The sequence below is a fragment of the Carex rostrata genome, chromosome 6 (assembly GCF_964058835.1).
Source record: "Carex rostrata chromosome 6, lpCarRost1.2, whole genome shotgun sequence".
Classification (NCBI taxonomy): domain Eukaryota; kingdom Viridiplantae; phylum Streptophyta; class Magnoliopsida; order Poales; family Cyperaceae; genus Carex; species Carex rostrata.
In genome coordinates this window covers 2051083-2067489 of record NC_135923.1, presented here as the reverse complement: position 1 = coordinate 2067489, position 16407 = coordinate 2051083, and the positions used below count along the sequence as shown (strand labels likewise).

The following is a 16407-nucleotide window of genomic DNA, read 5'->3' as shown; positions in this document are numbered from 1 at the left end:
TCTAAATTACTACATATAGGCTCCCAAAATTGATTAAAAAAAAAAAACTCATGCTTGAATTTGAGTGGATTGTCTCATTGTCTGACTTTTTTATCTCCCTTTCGTTTCGCAGGGCAAAACTTGCCTTTTTTATTTTTTCTTTTGGGGCAGGGGTTAGATAATTTTATCATGAGGAGAAAAATTTTGTAGTTAAAAGAAATTTCTAGCAAATTAAGTACGAGAACTAAATGGAATCGGACTGCAACATCTATTTAATCATCTAACAATGAAAAAATATTGAACCAAAGAGGGGGAACGGAGTACCTCTGTTGAGGACAGAGTTGAACCATAGAAGCAAACTTGATGAGGCGAAGAGAGATGTTCGGAGAAGAGACAGTGGGCGGAGTCGAGCTAGGGGAATAGAGAATGGAGGAAAGTCAAGAGGCGGTGTTCTTTAACATAGACAGATCAAAATTTTCTAGGAAGGTCAAGAGACAAGGAAAGATTTAAAAAAAAATGGAAGTAAATTGAGGGAAGGATAAAAATTTTGAGACCGAATCATCTGCCCCCAGAGTCTCTGCGGGTGGGGTCCATTTAAAAACAGTAACAATAGTTAAACTCTTAAACAATAACTGGTTCCACCCCGCAGAGACTCTGGGGGCAGACGATTCGGTTTCAAAATTTTTACATGTGTAGACCCCACAGGGTTATTTTGTCAAACAATTTAGACATAGGGTGTTTTGTCCGATTTTTTATGAAGGTAGGTCATTTTGTCAATTCTCCCGATATAAACACTAATATGGGTGTCAATGACACTCTTTTATCCGTTTATCCGATCCATTCGAATATGAAAAGACAAATAAAACTAAAATATTTTTAGTGAGCTTATTGAGTAGGGATAAAAATAACGGTCTTTTTTCGTTATCTTATATATTATCCTATAATATATTTTTAAAAATAAAATTATGTATATAGATATATATTTGTATGAGGATGTTATACGATTAATTAAAGTTTTGTATTTAAATAAATTTATATAATACAAATTAGTTATATTCATTATTATTTTTTTATTTTGAAAAATATTTTATTGAAAGTATTGATTGAGATGTCAATGGTATTTTTTTTATTTGTTTACTGTACTGTATTCAAAAAATTGAATAAGGATAAATTTCTTTTTTTAATTATCATAATAGATAAGGATATGAAAATGTCTCCATCTGATTTGCATCGTATCCGTTGACACCCCTAAACACGACCAACACTTAAATACCTTTTGAATTATTTATAGGTTTCCTTAATATCCATATATGATTTAGAAATTTTTGGCATGGATTTATTGGAAACTTTTAACACAAGCGGTCGTTCTATGCTATGTATTTATATTTTCGGTTTTAAATTCTAAACAGTTAATCTGAACCGTTCAACATGTTCCGCAAGTACTGATTTTCTACCTACTTAAAAATAGTCAAAAGTTTCTGAAAGTAATATTTAAATTTGGTCTTTAATATATTTTTATATGAAAAATGTGTTGAACAGTCCAGATGGACTATTTAAATTTTAAAAATTGAAGATCTGATATAAATTCAGCCGCATTTTGAAAAATATTATAACCTCACTCTTATAAATTAGGAAGTCTAATTATAATTCTGTAATCTACGTGATTCGTTTAGCCCACCATTAGCTAGAGCTAAATGTGATTTCTTGCAGGATTATTATGAGACGGGCCGGGCCTGTTATAACCTGCATCCGGCCCATTTGCCTCCCCAGAATTCAATTCTTCTGCACTACCTTAGATTTTGTGTTTAATATCTTGACCGTCCACTGTAATGCACCGTGCTTTAATAATCGTGCCAAAACGGATTATACGGTGAGGATTCGTTCTACAGAAACTCAAAATTTGAGTTACTGTAGACAATATAGTTCACTTAATACAGGGAGAAAATCGAAGACGCCATTTTTTCCTTGTGGTTAGTAGTAGAACAAAAGGGAAGAGGGTAATGGAGAGAGCAGCTGAGGCTCAGTTTTTTTTTGAGATGAAGAGAGCAGCTAAGGCTCAGTTGGAGAAGCCTAGTGACGTGTCATCTAATGATTCGTCAGATTCTGATTCTGACGAAGATGCCGCGACAAACGGTAATAAGTTTGGACTGCCCAATTCAGCTAAAGGTTCTCGATCAGATGGTATGTGGCCATAACAATTTCAATCCCTTTTATTTTACCAAGATTGAAGCTTTTTCTTCTCAGTATGCTATCCATTGATTATTGTATATGATAATTGTAAAATTTTTGCTAGGGAATAAGCAAAGAATGTATATTAGGGTTTTTTAGTTTCAATGTTCTTTCTGTGCATTTTTGCTTATTACCAGTAAAGCCTGTCTTTATTCATTAGTTCTGGTACTATTAAAGCCGATTCCTTGTCCGTATTCCGTGTGCAAATTTCTCAAATCAACTATACCTAATTAGTTTAGATTGCGGTTGGTATCCGTAGGTACGGGAATAACCAAAACTGGAATAATGAACTTAATTTTAATTCAACAATGTCTTGGAATAAGAAAGCTTTGGGTTTAATACCTCTTTTTCTGTTTTGCATAAAGCTAGTTAGTACCAAAACTTTGGAATTGTTAGTTTGAAACTCTGGAAAAATGAATCCCTAAAAATGAGACATTTTATAGGAATAAGAAAGAAGAAAACTAATTCCAACCAAATTCCCCAACCGAACCACTACAGGTACTCTGATTCGAAAGGCTGAAATTTAACAGCATACATGAAGCGCATACCAATACCCTCTGCACGTGGGTCCCAGGTGTCATTCACATCTTGACAGAATAGATATATCTATCCAAAATTACAAGGGCAAAGGTCTTTATTTGGCTTCATTTATTTCCGTAATGCCTACATAAATAGATATATCTAATAAAAATTAAGTCTGTACCAAGAAAATACATTGTACGTGTCTTTCATATTATGACGGAAAACATTTTATGAATGTGGCAGCTATGTCAAGACAAAAGAAGCTTGCTTTTGATGCTTTAAGCCGGCATGGGTATCGAGGTGGCCCCTCTGTGCTTAAAGTCCCACCTCCAAAGGAACCCGAGAAAGAAGCTGACTGGTCTTGGTCCACGGGAAAAGACCGAAAAAACGAAACAAAAAATGGTGACAAGGACGGGTCAGCTGAGGAGTCGTACCAGGAGCGAGAACGCACTAGAGCTGCTCTGGTGCAGGGAGAACAACTGCTCCATGTCAATACAAATAAAAGAGAGAGGGAAAAGGAGTCATTCTCGCAAAAGGAGAAGAGAAAGCGGGATTTGGGGCAGGCCAGCAGAGGCAAGAATTATGTCGAGGAGGAGAAGAGGCTCTTGCGTGACAATGGTGTCTATTCTGGGTTCGATTAATTTCTAAACAAATGCTTTAGCCTTGGTGGAGGTAGAAGTACAAGTAGAGTTCAATCTTGCTACACTTTTGTGATGTAATCTAATCTACTAAGTAGAATTTATGATTATTTTCTATGAGATGTGGTTCCTCATTAAAATGTTTTTCTTTTTTTATAAATTGGGAAAGACAAAAGCACAAATTATGAGCCTCATTTATAATTTAACATAACATCACAGTTTGTATTGAACATTTTGGGATATATAGGAGCAACAGAATGAATTATGTGGCTCACAAAGAGGTTTGTTTTTAATTGAACATTTTGATTTCAACTTGAGCCTGTCTGAGTTACTCTAATCTACCAAGTAGAACATTTTGCTTTACCAGTGGTAAGGCTGTACAAAAAGCTCGCGGTTCGTGAGTTGCTCAAACTCAGCTCGATAACGAACTCACTAACAACTCATTCGTTAAAAACTCGAGTTGAATAACTCGTTTAACTCACGAGTTGAGTTCAATTTGGACTCAGCTCGCTCATTACAACTCGTGGACTCGATTGATTAATCATTACCTGTGTCTCATACCCCGACTTGATTGAATTCAGATCCAGTGAAGTAACCCAATATTTGGGTTTTAAATCGGGACCGTCCGATTTGAATCCGAGATGATCTATCCGAAGTGGAGCGCACATATCCCGAGATGTGAATTCGAATCCTGAAGCAATCTTGATCGACGGATTTGAATCGAACGGTCTTGATCCAAAACCCAAAGATTGGGTTACTTTAGGGGATCCGGACCTGACTTGATTTGACCCAACCCATTTAAATTATGTATTGTTTGTGTTTTTTAAATTTGTGGATTGTTTGTTTGTGACATTTTGAACAGTGTGATATGTTTTCTAAGTGTGACATGTTTTTTAAATTATGTATTGTTTTCGTTTGTTAAATAATTTATGGATTGTTTTTAATTTGTCCTTGCTGGTAGGTCTTTTGTCCCCCCTTAAACAAATAGCAGTGTTTCAAGGGATGTCTTTTCTAACCAATAAATAAAAATAAGTATGACATACATGAATATTGCTAGGATTGTTGTTTTTGAATTAAATAATTTTTCTTGAAAATAGGTTATTACATAACAAGAGTTCAACACCTTAAAATTCAATAGGATCACTAATCACGAGTCAACTCGAGTTACTCGCGAGTTGAGTTCGAGTCAACGAGCCAGCTCGGTTCAGACTTTTCAACTCGAGTCAACTCAACTCGTTATTTCCCGAGTTAAATTTGAGTTAACCTGAACTCGAGCTAACTCGGCTCGTTAGCAACCCTTAACCAGAGCGATGATACTTTTTCGAGCATAATATGGTCTTCAGTGACAGATGGGACCACCTGCACCACCTTTTACTATTGCGGTTCACGGTTCACCAGTCAAAAAACACCACTTGGCCACATTGTCAACACATGCTCCCCGGTACCCCGATTGACCATCATACAGGTTTAATCACACAAGTACAATTAGTAATTGTCATGATTTGAGATTCAAGGTACACTATAGTACTTACGGGTTATTTGCACAGCTAAGAACGATTCTACAAACAGTGTTAAACTATGACCAATTTGATGAAAAAATGTTATTTGCAAAAAAGAAAAAGCAACGGGATTTTCACTAAAAGAAGCTACACTATCCAGGCTATTACTACAAAATTTTGATCAACTGACAAGTGTTTAATTGTCAGAGAGGGCCAGATCCATCAACCGCAAAGTGCTCCTTTAGCACCTTGTGCGTTTGCACAAACTTCTCCACATTTTTCAGCATAATTTGCAATTTCTCCTCTTCTTTCTTAACCTCCTCAGCCCTAGCATTAACTCTAGAAACAAGTGCACTGTATGTCTCAGCACTGTTTAACTGGCGCACAATTGGGTCCGCCAAGTCATCTCTCTCTGATTTTATGACCTTGTACAATCCAAAGAGGTGGTCTTTCTGGGAAAGAAGCTTCTTCTCTACAATCTTATACTCCTCTTGCGATCTTCTCAATTCAAGGAGCACACGGCTGACCTCCTTCTCAGCTTCTAGAGGGGAATTAAAACTGACAAATGGATTCTCTTGCTTTTTTGATGGCCTTGTTGTTGTATTATCATCAGCATACCCTTTTCTTTTACAAGGGAGGACATATTGACAATTTGAGTCCAGAGAAGATTCCCTTTTTCTATGATCTTCCTCATGCAAAGTTTTTGCTGTTATTTGGAACATAAATTAGTATCCCTTCATATCAACACAAACACTATAGTGAAATTTTTTTAGTGAAATATGACCAAAATGCCTCCATAAAGTGCCAGGAGTGGAATGTGACCTATAGTGTAAATTATTAATTGGATATTCATTTATTTAAATGATTATGTGATTTTTGCTTACAATACTACTACGAGGTGCTGCTAGAAAATAGTCTCTTTTGCAAAAAAACTTATAAATGTTGGAAACTATCCCAGTCTTGGACCACATTTTTGACAAATAATAATTTCCCACATACATAATTTTCGTATATATCAAAACTAAAGATTCATATTTCAACTGTTTTTATGACTACAGATGCCACATTTCCAATTTTTCCTGCATTAGCTATCAAATTATTATACTAACCTGAGTCAATTGATGACATCCCATCCTCCTTGAATATTTCATCAAGCGAAGCCCCATTTTTAATCTGAAATTATAGGCAATAAGCTGTAAAATTACAAAAAAGAAGAATAGATACATCTTTATAAATTGGCTCTGAAATGTATGATTTTGTGCCACTGCCTCCAAAATGTGGGGTACTTTTACACTTCAAAGTTCCTCTATGTGACCCTCATACCAATTTCACATTGGAAGAAGAAAACAATAAGAGATGAACCTAACTTTGGTCAATTTTCTCAGAAAAAAAATGAAACAATAATCAATAAACGGGTTGTGACTTGTGAAAGAAACACTCACTACTCTTCATAAATGCAATTGGTAGAAAACATTATGACCCATTAAAACATGAAGGTTAAACCGAAACCTTGTATAACTTCTAAATGCTTAGCTTCTAGTTCAATGCAAGCTTATAAAAAAAGGTTTAATAGAAGTGAGGAAGCAGTTAATAACTTGACTTCGCATATCACATTCATCACAGTAACATAGTGTGTTCAGTTTTGCAAACTCACAAATGGTGGATGTTAGTTGCAACTTGCAAGTACAATAAAAGATCCTGAGTAACTTGCAAATGAGACCCTTGAGATTCTTTTAATTTACCTTGCTTAAGGCAGAATTAATATGACCATGTAATTTCCTTCCTGCTGCACGTTTGGTGCCCGACAAAGCACACAACCCCAAATTCAAAACCGACTCGGCCTCCTTCCTGGACCCAGCCGACTGGCAATCCCTAAAAAAGCCAGCCACATGTGGCACCAGATCCATCTTATTATCACACCGCCGACAGTAATACTCAGCATCCAGCCCTATACTTCCCCCAACTGTACCGGCCATGAAACACTGGAGCGCGCATTTAATGTGTGCACCATGCCCACATATGCACGAACCATTGACTGTGGCCAAGCACCTGATGAATGTGTGACTGCTTTGTTTCCAATCAACAGTCTTGCTACATAGGATGCAACAGCACTCACGACAGAAGCCAGGTTCCGAGCAGCATATGTCGCAAGAAAATGGTTCTGATTCCGATTTTATTTCAGATTGCTCCTGCTGTTCTTTCCGAAGGTTGCACGTCTTGTTGCGCGCCTTGCAGAGACCCTCAGGAATTGGGGATTCTGGTCTTGGTTCGGGTTCTGGTTCAGGTTCGGGTTCTGCTATTGGTTTAATTCCGGGAGATTTACCCAAACCAGTACATCCTTTGTCAATAAAAAGAGAAAACAATTTAGAAAGTACTTCTTAATTAACAATCAGCATTTGCAATTTAGTTTTTAATAACTACACGCACAACCAAAATTGAAATGCCTGTAGGCAATTTAGTTTAAATTTTTTTCACTTAACCTTATTTTTGTTATTGTCAATGTTATTTGCAAATAATTCAATGAGTGGGGGCGCTACTTGCAAATATGAGGGATACTTGGTGTTCTTTCAAAAACTGCAAATGACTGAATGTATACAGGCCAAAAACCCTAAAATTAGGTCTCATAAATTGGGGCGTTCAGAGTAATTATAGTCAATGCAACCTCGGCCTTTACCAGGTATCTTCCAATTAAAACTGGCAAAGAAGGAATCAACATCAACACCCGGGAACTCCTTTTTGACAAATTCTTCGACTGATAACCTACTTGAGAGAACCAACCTTCCTTTAGTGTACTGCTCTGGAGGGTAAAGGTACCTGTCGGAAAACACCTTTAAGTTATATGCAAGTAACAAAAGTTTAATTTGGAGGAAAACCAACTATAAGAGGTGGTCATGTATTGATGTCATGTCATGTCTTTGTTTAGATATTCAGTATTCAGGTCAAGCCAGGCGAGTTCTATCAAAATTTTGACACTTCGAGATTGACCAATTGTTTGTTTTAGATACATACTGGATTTTTTTTTCTTCTTTATATTTATAATAACAACAATCTATTGCAGTCAGAAACACCAAGCTAATTGGAATTTATTGTTCTTGTTTTCACAAGAAGTAAATTAAATTAATCAGATCTGATAAAAAAATGCCAGGAGGTCAAGAATTCCTGAGCAGAACCCAACTAGTTAAATATCAGGTCAGGCTTGCTGATTGGATCAGATCTGTGAACAATTGATACCAAATTTTTCATCCGTAGCATATAAAAGAAAATCCATCCATACCATCAATCTCAGTAAATTTCGATTTATACCAGAACCATTGAATCATCAAAACAGTTTCGACCGCTAAATTATTCAGCCGTTGAAATCTGAGTTATGAGAGAGCTGGTACTTTTTGAAATGATAACACAGATTTCAACCGCTGAATTATTCAGCGGTCAAACCGATTCAGCCGCTGAATTCAGCGTTCTTGGTATATATCAAAATTTACTGAAAAAGATGGTATGGGTGGTATTTTCTTGTTTTTTTTTTTTGGTGTTATAGATAAAAAAAAATCAGCAATTGATATCTCAAAAGACAGAGAACTGCAATTACATATGAGGCACTGTACCTGTCCATATGATGGCCAGATCTTGCTACTCTCTGACCAACCCTCCAAGTCCACACATCTCCCTTCTTTGGCCAATTTTCAGGAGCATAAGGCAACCCTTTACCACTCGAACCTGTGCTAACAGGCACAAGTTCCAAATTTGATCTGTTACCACAATACTGTGAAAGATTTATATCCTTGGAGCCATTATTCTCCTCTACCAGTGATATACTCGCATCCTGAACAGAAATCAGTGGAAGAATTTGGTAATGAAATGCTACAGCACACTGGTACACTAACCCGTTAGCACGAGTCGTGAGGTTTTCATTCACTACAATTGTGTATGGTTCGTTGTACAACCATAGTCTTTTCTTTTCTTATAAGGGAACAAATAATAGAAACATTTTCTATTCAACCATCTAACAAATGAGTAGAAACACTTTTCGGGGGACAAAGAAACATTGGAAGGAGATGACCTTCGATCGATCCTGAACCACACCATTTGCCATTCCATAGAAGGCAAGAAGATCCCCACAAAAGGCAAGAACATCGAAATTTTTGTCCTGTATACACACCAATCTGAGGACATAAACACCTCAAAGAAAAAGATATGTAAAGGTTGACTCAACAAATTTACCTTGGACATTAGATAGTCACCGACATCTGGACCAGATGGAAGATCAGTAAATTCGTCTTCATATAAAACCTCATCAATTCGGGGTAGGAAGACACCGTCAAAGTCCCTAATGCAATAAAAGCTAAGATTAGTGTTCATAGATTAGAGATCTAGCGAAGTTTTCACATTTTATGTATTAGGCCTAGATTTCATGTTTATTATTAGGGAATGCGACAAACAAATTTCACAAACCTTAAAAAGCCTTGGCTAACATTGGATGCAACATTTTTCACATCAGGCAGAGGAAAAGCATTGGCCTAAAATCAGTAAAACAGCATTATTTTGGGTGTTGACAACAAAAAAAAAAAAACAATGCCAGCAAACAAAAAGGTACAAAAAAGTCTTTTCTACCTCTTCTTGGGTGGTAGAGTACGGGGAAAAGGTGGGGACCACATGAACCCTTGATTGGTCTTTCTCATCCCAGACATCTACTCTGTTGTCAATTACCAGAGACATTTTGGGATGGCATTGCCTGTAATGGAATATGTCTTGTAGCGACCTGCACGAATTCGCTTTAAGACACATGATTTGGGAGTGAAGCTGAGAAGAGGCAATCAGTTCAAACTGCGGATCGAGTAACCGCCACATTTCCATTGCTAACTCATGCTCAGCCATAGTACAGGCATATACATCAAATGACCTTTGGTGGTCCCAAGTGGGTGTTAGGTAGATTCTTATCTCCTCCCATCCAGGCCTTATCTTTACAAGCACACTAGTGTCCCTTTTCTACAAAACATATGTACTATAATTTACAAAAGGAAAAACAAAGATAAATAATAAAAAATGTAAATTCAATATCTTTGGACACCAAGAGTTCACATGATATATTGGTGGAAGGAGGTTAATTAATAATAGATGTCTCATGTATGTGTGATATAACTACAAATCTCTAGCTCATAGCCAAGTGCACCAAACCTCAAATGAAAAGAAGCTATTATTATTTGATGCTCTTAGTACTTTGTTTACTTGTACATGAAATAGAGCCTTTTTTCACCCCCTATATTTAATGCATCACGCGCGCGTGCGCGTGTAGAGAGAGAGAGAGACACACACACACACACACCCCACAGTCTCATACTTCAGAATGATATATAACAGGCTTTGAGACTATAACAAAGAAGACCTAACAGTAGTTAGAGTTAAAGGAAACTTGAAAAATTCACCCTGCACCTTATGATGCAATTCCTAATTTAGATGGTAAAGGAAAAACTATGTTGCGTAGATATGAATATATCATATTGTATGTGAAATGCTTTTGAAAATATTTAGGATATTGTACACTCTACATATGCACATTTTTTATATTTTTTAGACTATTAAATATAATTACAAAATTCCATCATATAAAACATATTTGAGAAGGTATGCTATGGAGGACTTCTGGTGCTTAAAGATGATTTATCCAATTAAAAGTGAGGGCATCATATTTCGTAAATGCAATTTTATATAAAATAATATTAAGGTAAATCTATGCCTAAAACAAAAATATATTAAGATGAATTGTAACATTCTACTACTCAAAATTGTGAGCCTTATTAAATGCAAAATATGGGTACCAAGTAAGAAAGAAAGGGGTGATTTAGTCATTGTTTATGCTTGACTTAATCTTGGTTTTACCGGTTAAGCATTACTCGAGAGAGCCCCAAAAAAAACACTCGGCGTATTTTTAGAAAATAAAGCAAGACATGGCAAAAAAGAAAATAAAATACCGAGGGATTAATTCGGGTCAAGATGATGCCCCTATCCAGCAACCTTATAACGGGCCGGGTCCTTGACAAATGTCCCTGTAAGCTTGGGACCACCTCTGACTGTACTTTGTATATGTTTCCATTGTCGACCACTTGATCGTCCTCTGCATACTGCTCCAATATCAGCAGGTCTTGCCTATACCTAAATAAACCCTGCTTAGTACCTAACTTTGTTGTTAACTAATAATCTACTTGATGATTGCTCTTTTCCAGCTTTATGTAAATAGGTAAGTTTTCCAATTGAATTTATACCAATGCATATCACATATATTATGTATTCAACATTCAATAATAATAATTGGTCGCAATACCTTTCAATCTGAGACTTCATGCCCGATGCACGGAAGGGGTCACTCTCACAGCTTATCTTGTGTTTCAAAGAATTGATCTGGTCTTTGAATGTGCAACTTGTGTTGGCGACTATAAGAGTATCGTCTAGACCAAAAACAATTCCAAGGCGCCGCTGTTTCAACATAGCAAGGCATGTACTGAACAAACTGCGTGAAACTTTGAAGCCCCAAAAGCATGCCCGTGTTGTGGCACCAGTAGTGGAGTTTTTTGGGGACTTCATGGCGACCAAGTGGATGTCGTCATGTTCTTCCTGGATAACAGCAGTCTGAAAACAATACATAGACAATTTGTATTGTTTAAGTTGCAATGAAACCATCAAATCTGAGGAGTTTATAATCAAACATTTTCTTATTTAAACGAAATAACCTCATTTTAAATTATCTCTGCGAATTGGTTCTACTTTCATCACGAAAATAAAGTGAATCCCGTTAATTGTCACGAACAAGGTCCCTTTTGATGAAATCTATATCATTATCCTTATATCATCAAAACAATTATAGAATCATATTGTCAAAGTTTATACATTGGATCAACATTAATGAAACTCCAAAATTACTTTTTACGGGAAATCGTGTATATTAGTCATTCATCAAGGGGATCTTTTGTGGGGTTTTGAAAAACTATGTTGATAAGAGAAAAGTCTTTTTCTGATGTCGGTAAGATATTTCTATTTCAGCCTTATATGCTGATATTGGTACTAAAGAGGAAGATGCTCAAGCTAACGATGCATCATGTTTTTTTTCTCTGAGACTTATCTCCAGAGGATCTGTCAGTGAGACAGTTATCTCCATGGTCTTGTTTCTATGGTTTTATTGTAAAGCAGTGTGTTTTCGTTTAAATTAAAACAGGCGGGACCATCTTAGTGTACCACTCTCTTACAAAAAAAAAAACTGTATTTAACACAAAAATAACATTTTCTTCTATTCTTTCTTGAAGAAACGATACCTGTTTCTCTCTGAGACAGGTTGTGTAAATCGAAACCAATTTTGCAGCTTCATCCTTGCATACCATCTTAAAGCAAAGACAACCCAATCCAACAGTTTGTAGAGCACCAAGTGGTGAGCACTGCTTATTGTGGAATGTAGTAAAATATGAAATTTTAAACTCTCTCTGTGAACTGATCGAATTTGCATCCTTGGGGTACACCTCAACTTCCCCAATTGGATCAGTTCCTGATTTCAGATACACATATGATATGAACATGTTTAAGGAAAAGTCATGTCAACCCTCCCAATATTTTGTACCCAGAATTGGAAAAACTCTCTTAAATTTGATTTTATTCCACCAAGCAAAATAACCAGCCCAGTCAAACTCTAGCTAATGGAATGAGTAATAAGCTCAAACAGTCACCGCGCTCATTACCAGTGAATTTGTTATTATCTCTGTAACTGATATATTTGTGACCTGAAATGATCAAAAGAACAAGTCAGTAAAAAAAGACTACAGCAGCAGTGTACCAGAATAAATGAGGCACCAGAGATGCACACCTGTTTCTCTATATACCGAAAACTTACAAGCAAAATTCAATGGCATTACCAGTAGAACCTCTTATGGTTAGTTCCATAGAACATTCAATTTGTGGATTGCCTCAGTGGTATTCTCTCAAGCAACAAAACTCTTGGTGTCATTTATTTTATTTTATTATATAGATATTTTTTCTAGTAAAGGTTGGAGGTCAAGCCACCCAATTATTTAATATCCATTTATTTTATTGTTATCAACCCCATGTATATCGCATAGTCATAATAATACAACAAATGAAATACTAAACTAATCATGAACCTCATCGAATATTCAGGCTTAGTAGAAAGTATATAAGATGGCCACAGAATTAAAGTTACCATGACACGCCCCACCCCCTCATCAAAAAATAAATAATAAATAATGAATAAGATAAACGAGACAATACTAATACAAACTTTAAACTCAAACTAGATCATGCGAACTAATTTGCATCCCAAAGGGAAACTTACAATCAATCACACGAGTCTTCAGTGGGGATCATCGATGATGGACGAATACTCAGCTTTGCACCTCATTTCTTTATCTCTGTGCTTTTATCTCACAATTGTGTGAGCGGAGAGAGAGAGAGAGAGGATTTGGCGTTGAGCCCTTAATAGAGGGTTCGACGAGGTAGCGGGATTCGAAAAAGAGCACATCACTCGCGATTTCAGGATCTGGACCCACCTCTTACTCTTAGTCCAAAAGCATCACCTGAGTTAACTCAAATTTTGAGTATAGATTCAGACCTTCCGATCTGTTTTAGCACGAATATTAAAGAGATCCTGTGCATTCCACCCTTCCGAATTCTGATCGAACGGTCTGGAGATAAACTCAAAATTTGAGTTACTTCAGAGGAACCGGACTCGTAGTCGGGATTTCCCCATTTGGAAGGAAGGACCGCAGGAGCACTTATTTTGTTAGACTCGAGTTTGGATTTTAGATCTGGACCGTCCGATCTACTCCCACCTCGGGCCGAATTGGCCCGGATCCTGATCGAACGGTCTTAATATAAAATCAAAATTTGAGTTACTTTCAGAGGATCCGGACTTCTGGTTCTCCAGCTAAAACTGCGCTGGAAGCCTGCAATTGTCTGTGTTGGACCACTTTTTAAATACGCCCCTGTTTTTCATGAATTCATATCAAATGTGTTAATTTGAAAAGTTCAATTGGGTGTTTTAATTGGCTAGGTTGACTCATTTTCTGTTCTGTAATATTTTGCTTAAATTTGTTCCCTTTTTTTAATTTTCTTAAATTCATAATAACTATGTAAATATTATAAGAATCATCTTTTGATCTAGTGACGAAAGACAGTATTTTCTATATAGAAAGTCGTATATTTGAAATTCATTCAGATGACATTAAAAATTTGAAAGACTAAACTTTTATATTTCTTATCTTCATTGTATTAAGTATATGATACATGACAAAATTATTTGGAGGGGGACTTCTAAGGTATTAACAATCTTTTTATTTTATTTTTTAAAAATTTGATACAGTTTGGAGATTTCATATACGCTTAAAAGTTAAAGCATTATTATTGTTGCTTAGAAAAAAAAGAAAGAAAGAGTTGATGTTATGGTACTCCATTTAAACTGTTTAACATAATTTTCATACAAAAATGTATTTGCAGATTTTATTATATATTTTGTAAATTACTATTTTTTAAATTAGTGGAAGATCACATGTTCTAAATTCTTTTGGATCATTTGAAAGAAGTAATTTGTTACCTATCTAAAAAAATATAAAACAATTTAAAAGATAAAATAAAATACTAAAATCCAATCTCCAAATACATTTTCATATAAAAGTCATATTTAACAGTTTATATCGAATATTTAATTTTTAAAATGAAAATATGAATCCATATTATAAACTGATTCACTCATTGTAAAGTAGCATGCATAGCCTCACACAATAAAAAATTATAAACCAAAGATGTACAGCTTAATTAAGAGAGGATGTCGATGTCAAGGTTATGATGTAATTTCAATTTTGCGTCAAGATTCGTGCAAATGAGTTTAAAATTTAAATGATTCTGTCAAATTATTTGCATGAATTTTGACACGAAACATGACAGTTTAGATTAGTTCGAGACGAGACTTTGTCTAAAACTCTTTAGACAAAAACCCAATTCTTAACTAACACTATATCTATAAAAAAATTTGATCATTTACTATATATATTTTTGTATTGTGTAAATTCTAGAAATTTATCTTTTAATAAGAATATCTTTCGATTTATTAACGTCCTCCCTATATTTGGAAATAATATATGAGTGATTTATGCATTTTTTTTTTCTTTTTTTTGGTGTCTTAAAATTTTATAATAATTGGTTGTGTGTGGCAATTTTTGCTTGTGTTATTTTTATTTTGGTAAATTCCAAATTATAAATATAGAGAGCTATATACAAAACTTACCGACATTTTTATTTTTACCCCATTAAAAAATTATTTTAATAATAATAATCAAAATTTAGTAATAATTTTAAAAATACCCCACCCGTGAAATTTTTCCACGGGTTGGAATTTTAATTCCAATTTTTTTTTTATAAAACAGAAATTTGTTTTTATTTTTTATTTTTTGTATTGAAATATTAGAAATGTTGGATATATTTCTTTGAAAATAGATGGAATACAATATAATTTGATTTATTAGAAAGACTGTAACAAATAACCCGGATCAATATTTTTCAGGCCGGATTTTTCGCGGCTGTAAGAAAAATTAATATATTTCTTTATGTGTTATTGGAAAAAAATAAAAATGCTTAGATTCTGAGTTATTGATCCCGGTTCAAAAGTCACTTCTATGTAATCTAGAAAATATTGTGATCCTTTTAGGACATTTAATTTATAAAAAAGTTGTATCTATTTTGAGAATTCTTTTTGAATAATAAATATTAAATAACTTAAAGTTTTTGTTTTTTTTTCAAAAATAGATACAACTTTTCATAAATTAAATGTCCTAGAAGGATCACAATATTTTATAGATTACATAGAAGTGACTTTTGAACCGGAATTAATAACTCAGAATCTAAGCATTTTTATTTTTTTTCCAATAACACATAAAGAAATATATTAATTTCTCTTACAACCGTGAAAAATCTGGCCTGAAAAATATTGATCCGGGTTATTTGTTACAGTCTTTCTAATAAATCAAATTATATTGTATTCAATCTATTTTCAAAGAAATATATCCAACATTTCTAATATTTCAATACAAAAAATAAAAAATAAAAACAAAATTCTGTTTTATAAAAAAAAATGGAATTAAAATTCCAACCCGTGAAAAAATTCCACAGGTGGGGTATTTTTAAAATTATTACTAAACTTTGGTTATTATTATTAAAATAATTTTTTAATGGGGTAAAAATAAAAATGTCGGTAAAACTTACATGAAAAAAAATAATAATATCAATTTTAGGATAAAAAAAATTATAACAATAGTTTTTTTTATAAAAAGAACTCTCAGTCAAATAAATTTTGAACTTAAATAATTTCTTTTTTCAAAACTCTAAAAAATATATATTAATAAAAGACGACACAATTACTCTATAAAAATTTCTGCATGGAATTACAAATATATGTTCTCTTTTACAAATAATATCACATTAAATTATATAATTTAACGATTAAATCACGCAATTGATGATCCATAATACATAATAATTTATTCAAGAGAAAA

General features: G+C 34.4%; 2 protein-coding genes across 8 annotated transcripts; one reads left to right on the top strand and one right to left on the bottom strand.

The window, feature by feature from the left end:
• Positions 1 to 1942: 1942 nt before the first annotated feature.
• Positions 1943 to 3508, top strand: LOC144556102 (uncharacterized). 2 transcript variants are annotated; one of them, XM_078304593.1, is made up of 3 exons: positions 1943 to 1997; positions 2034 to 2160; positions 2974 to 3508. In XM_078304593.1, the coding sequence occupies exons 1-3, from the start codon at positions 1980 to 1982 to the stop codon at positions 3369 to 3371; spliced, it is 543 nt and encodes a 180-aa protein (XP_078160719.1). In that variant the 5' UTR covers positions 1943 to 1979; the 3' UTR covers positions 3372 to 3508. The 2 variants fall into 2 exon arrangements, with proteins under 2 accessions (XP_078160719.1, XP_078160720.1); XM_078304594.1 differs by lacking the exon at positions 1943 to 1997 and having other exon boundaries at positions 2005 to 2160.
• Positions 3509 to 4885: 1377 nt separating this feature from the next.
• Positions 4886 to 13347, bottom strand: LOC144555494 (CDPK adapter, putative (DUF1423)). Of its 6 annotated transcripts, XM_078303846.1 has the most exons (14): positions 13197 to 13347; positions 12586 to 12627; positions 12169 to 12395; positions 11184 to 11488; positions 10834 to 11014; positions 9476 to 9850; positions 9317 to 9381; positions 9086 to 9191; positions 8925 to 9011; positions 8470 to 8687; positions 7530 to 7681; positions 6610 to 7205; positions 5977 to 6040; positions 4886 to 5573 (listed from the first exon to the last, which is right to left on the bottom strand). In XM_078303846.1, exons 3-14 carry the CDS (start codon positions 12232 to 12234, stop codon positions 5071 to 5073), a joined length of 2718 nt encoding a protein of 905 aa, XP_078159972.1. In that variant the 5' UTR covers positions 12235 to 12395; positions 12586 to 12627; positions 13197 to 13347; the 3' UTR covers positions 4886 to 5070. The 6 variants fall into 6 exon arrangements, with proteins under 6 accessions (XP_078159972.1, XP_078159969.1, XP_078159970.1 ...); XM_078303843.1 differs by having other exon boundaries at positions 12169 to 12627; XM_078303844.1 differs by having other exon boundaries at positions 7542 to 7681; positions 12169 to 12627.
• Between the last annotated feature and the right edge of the window lie 3060 nt (positions 13348 to 16407).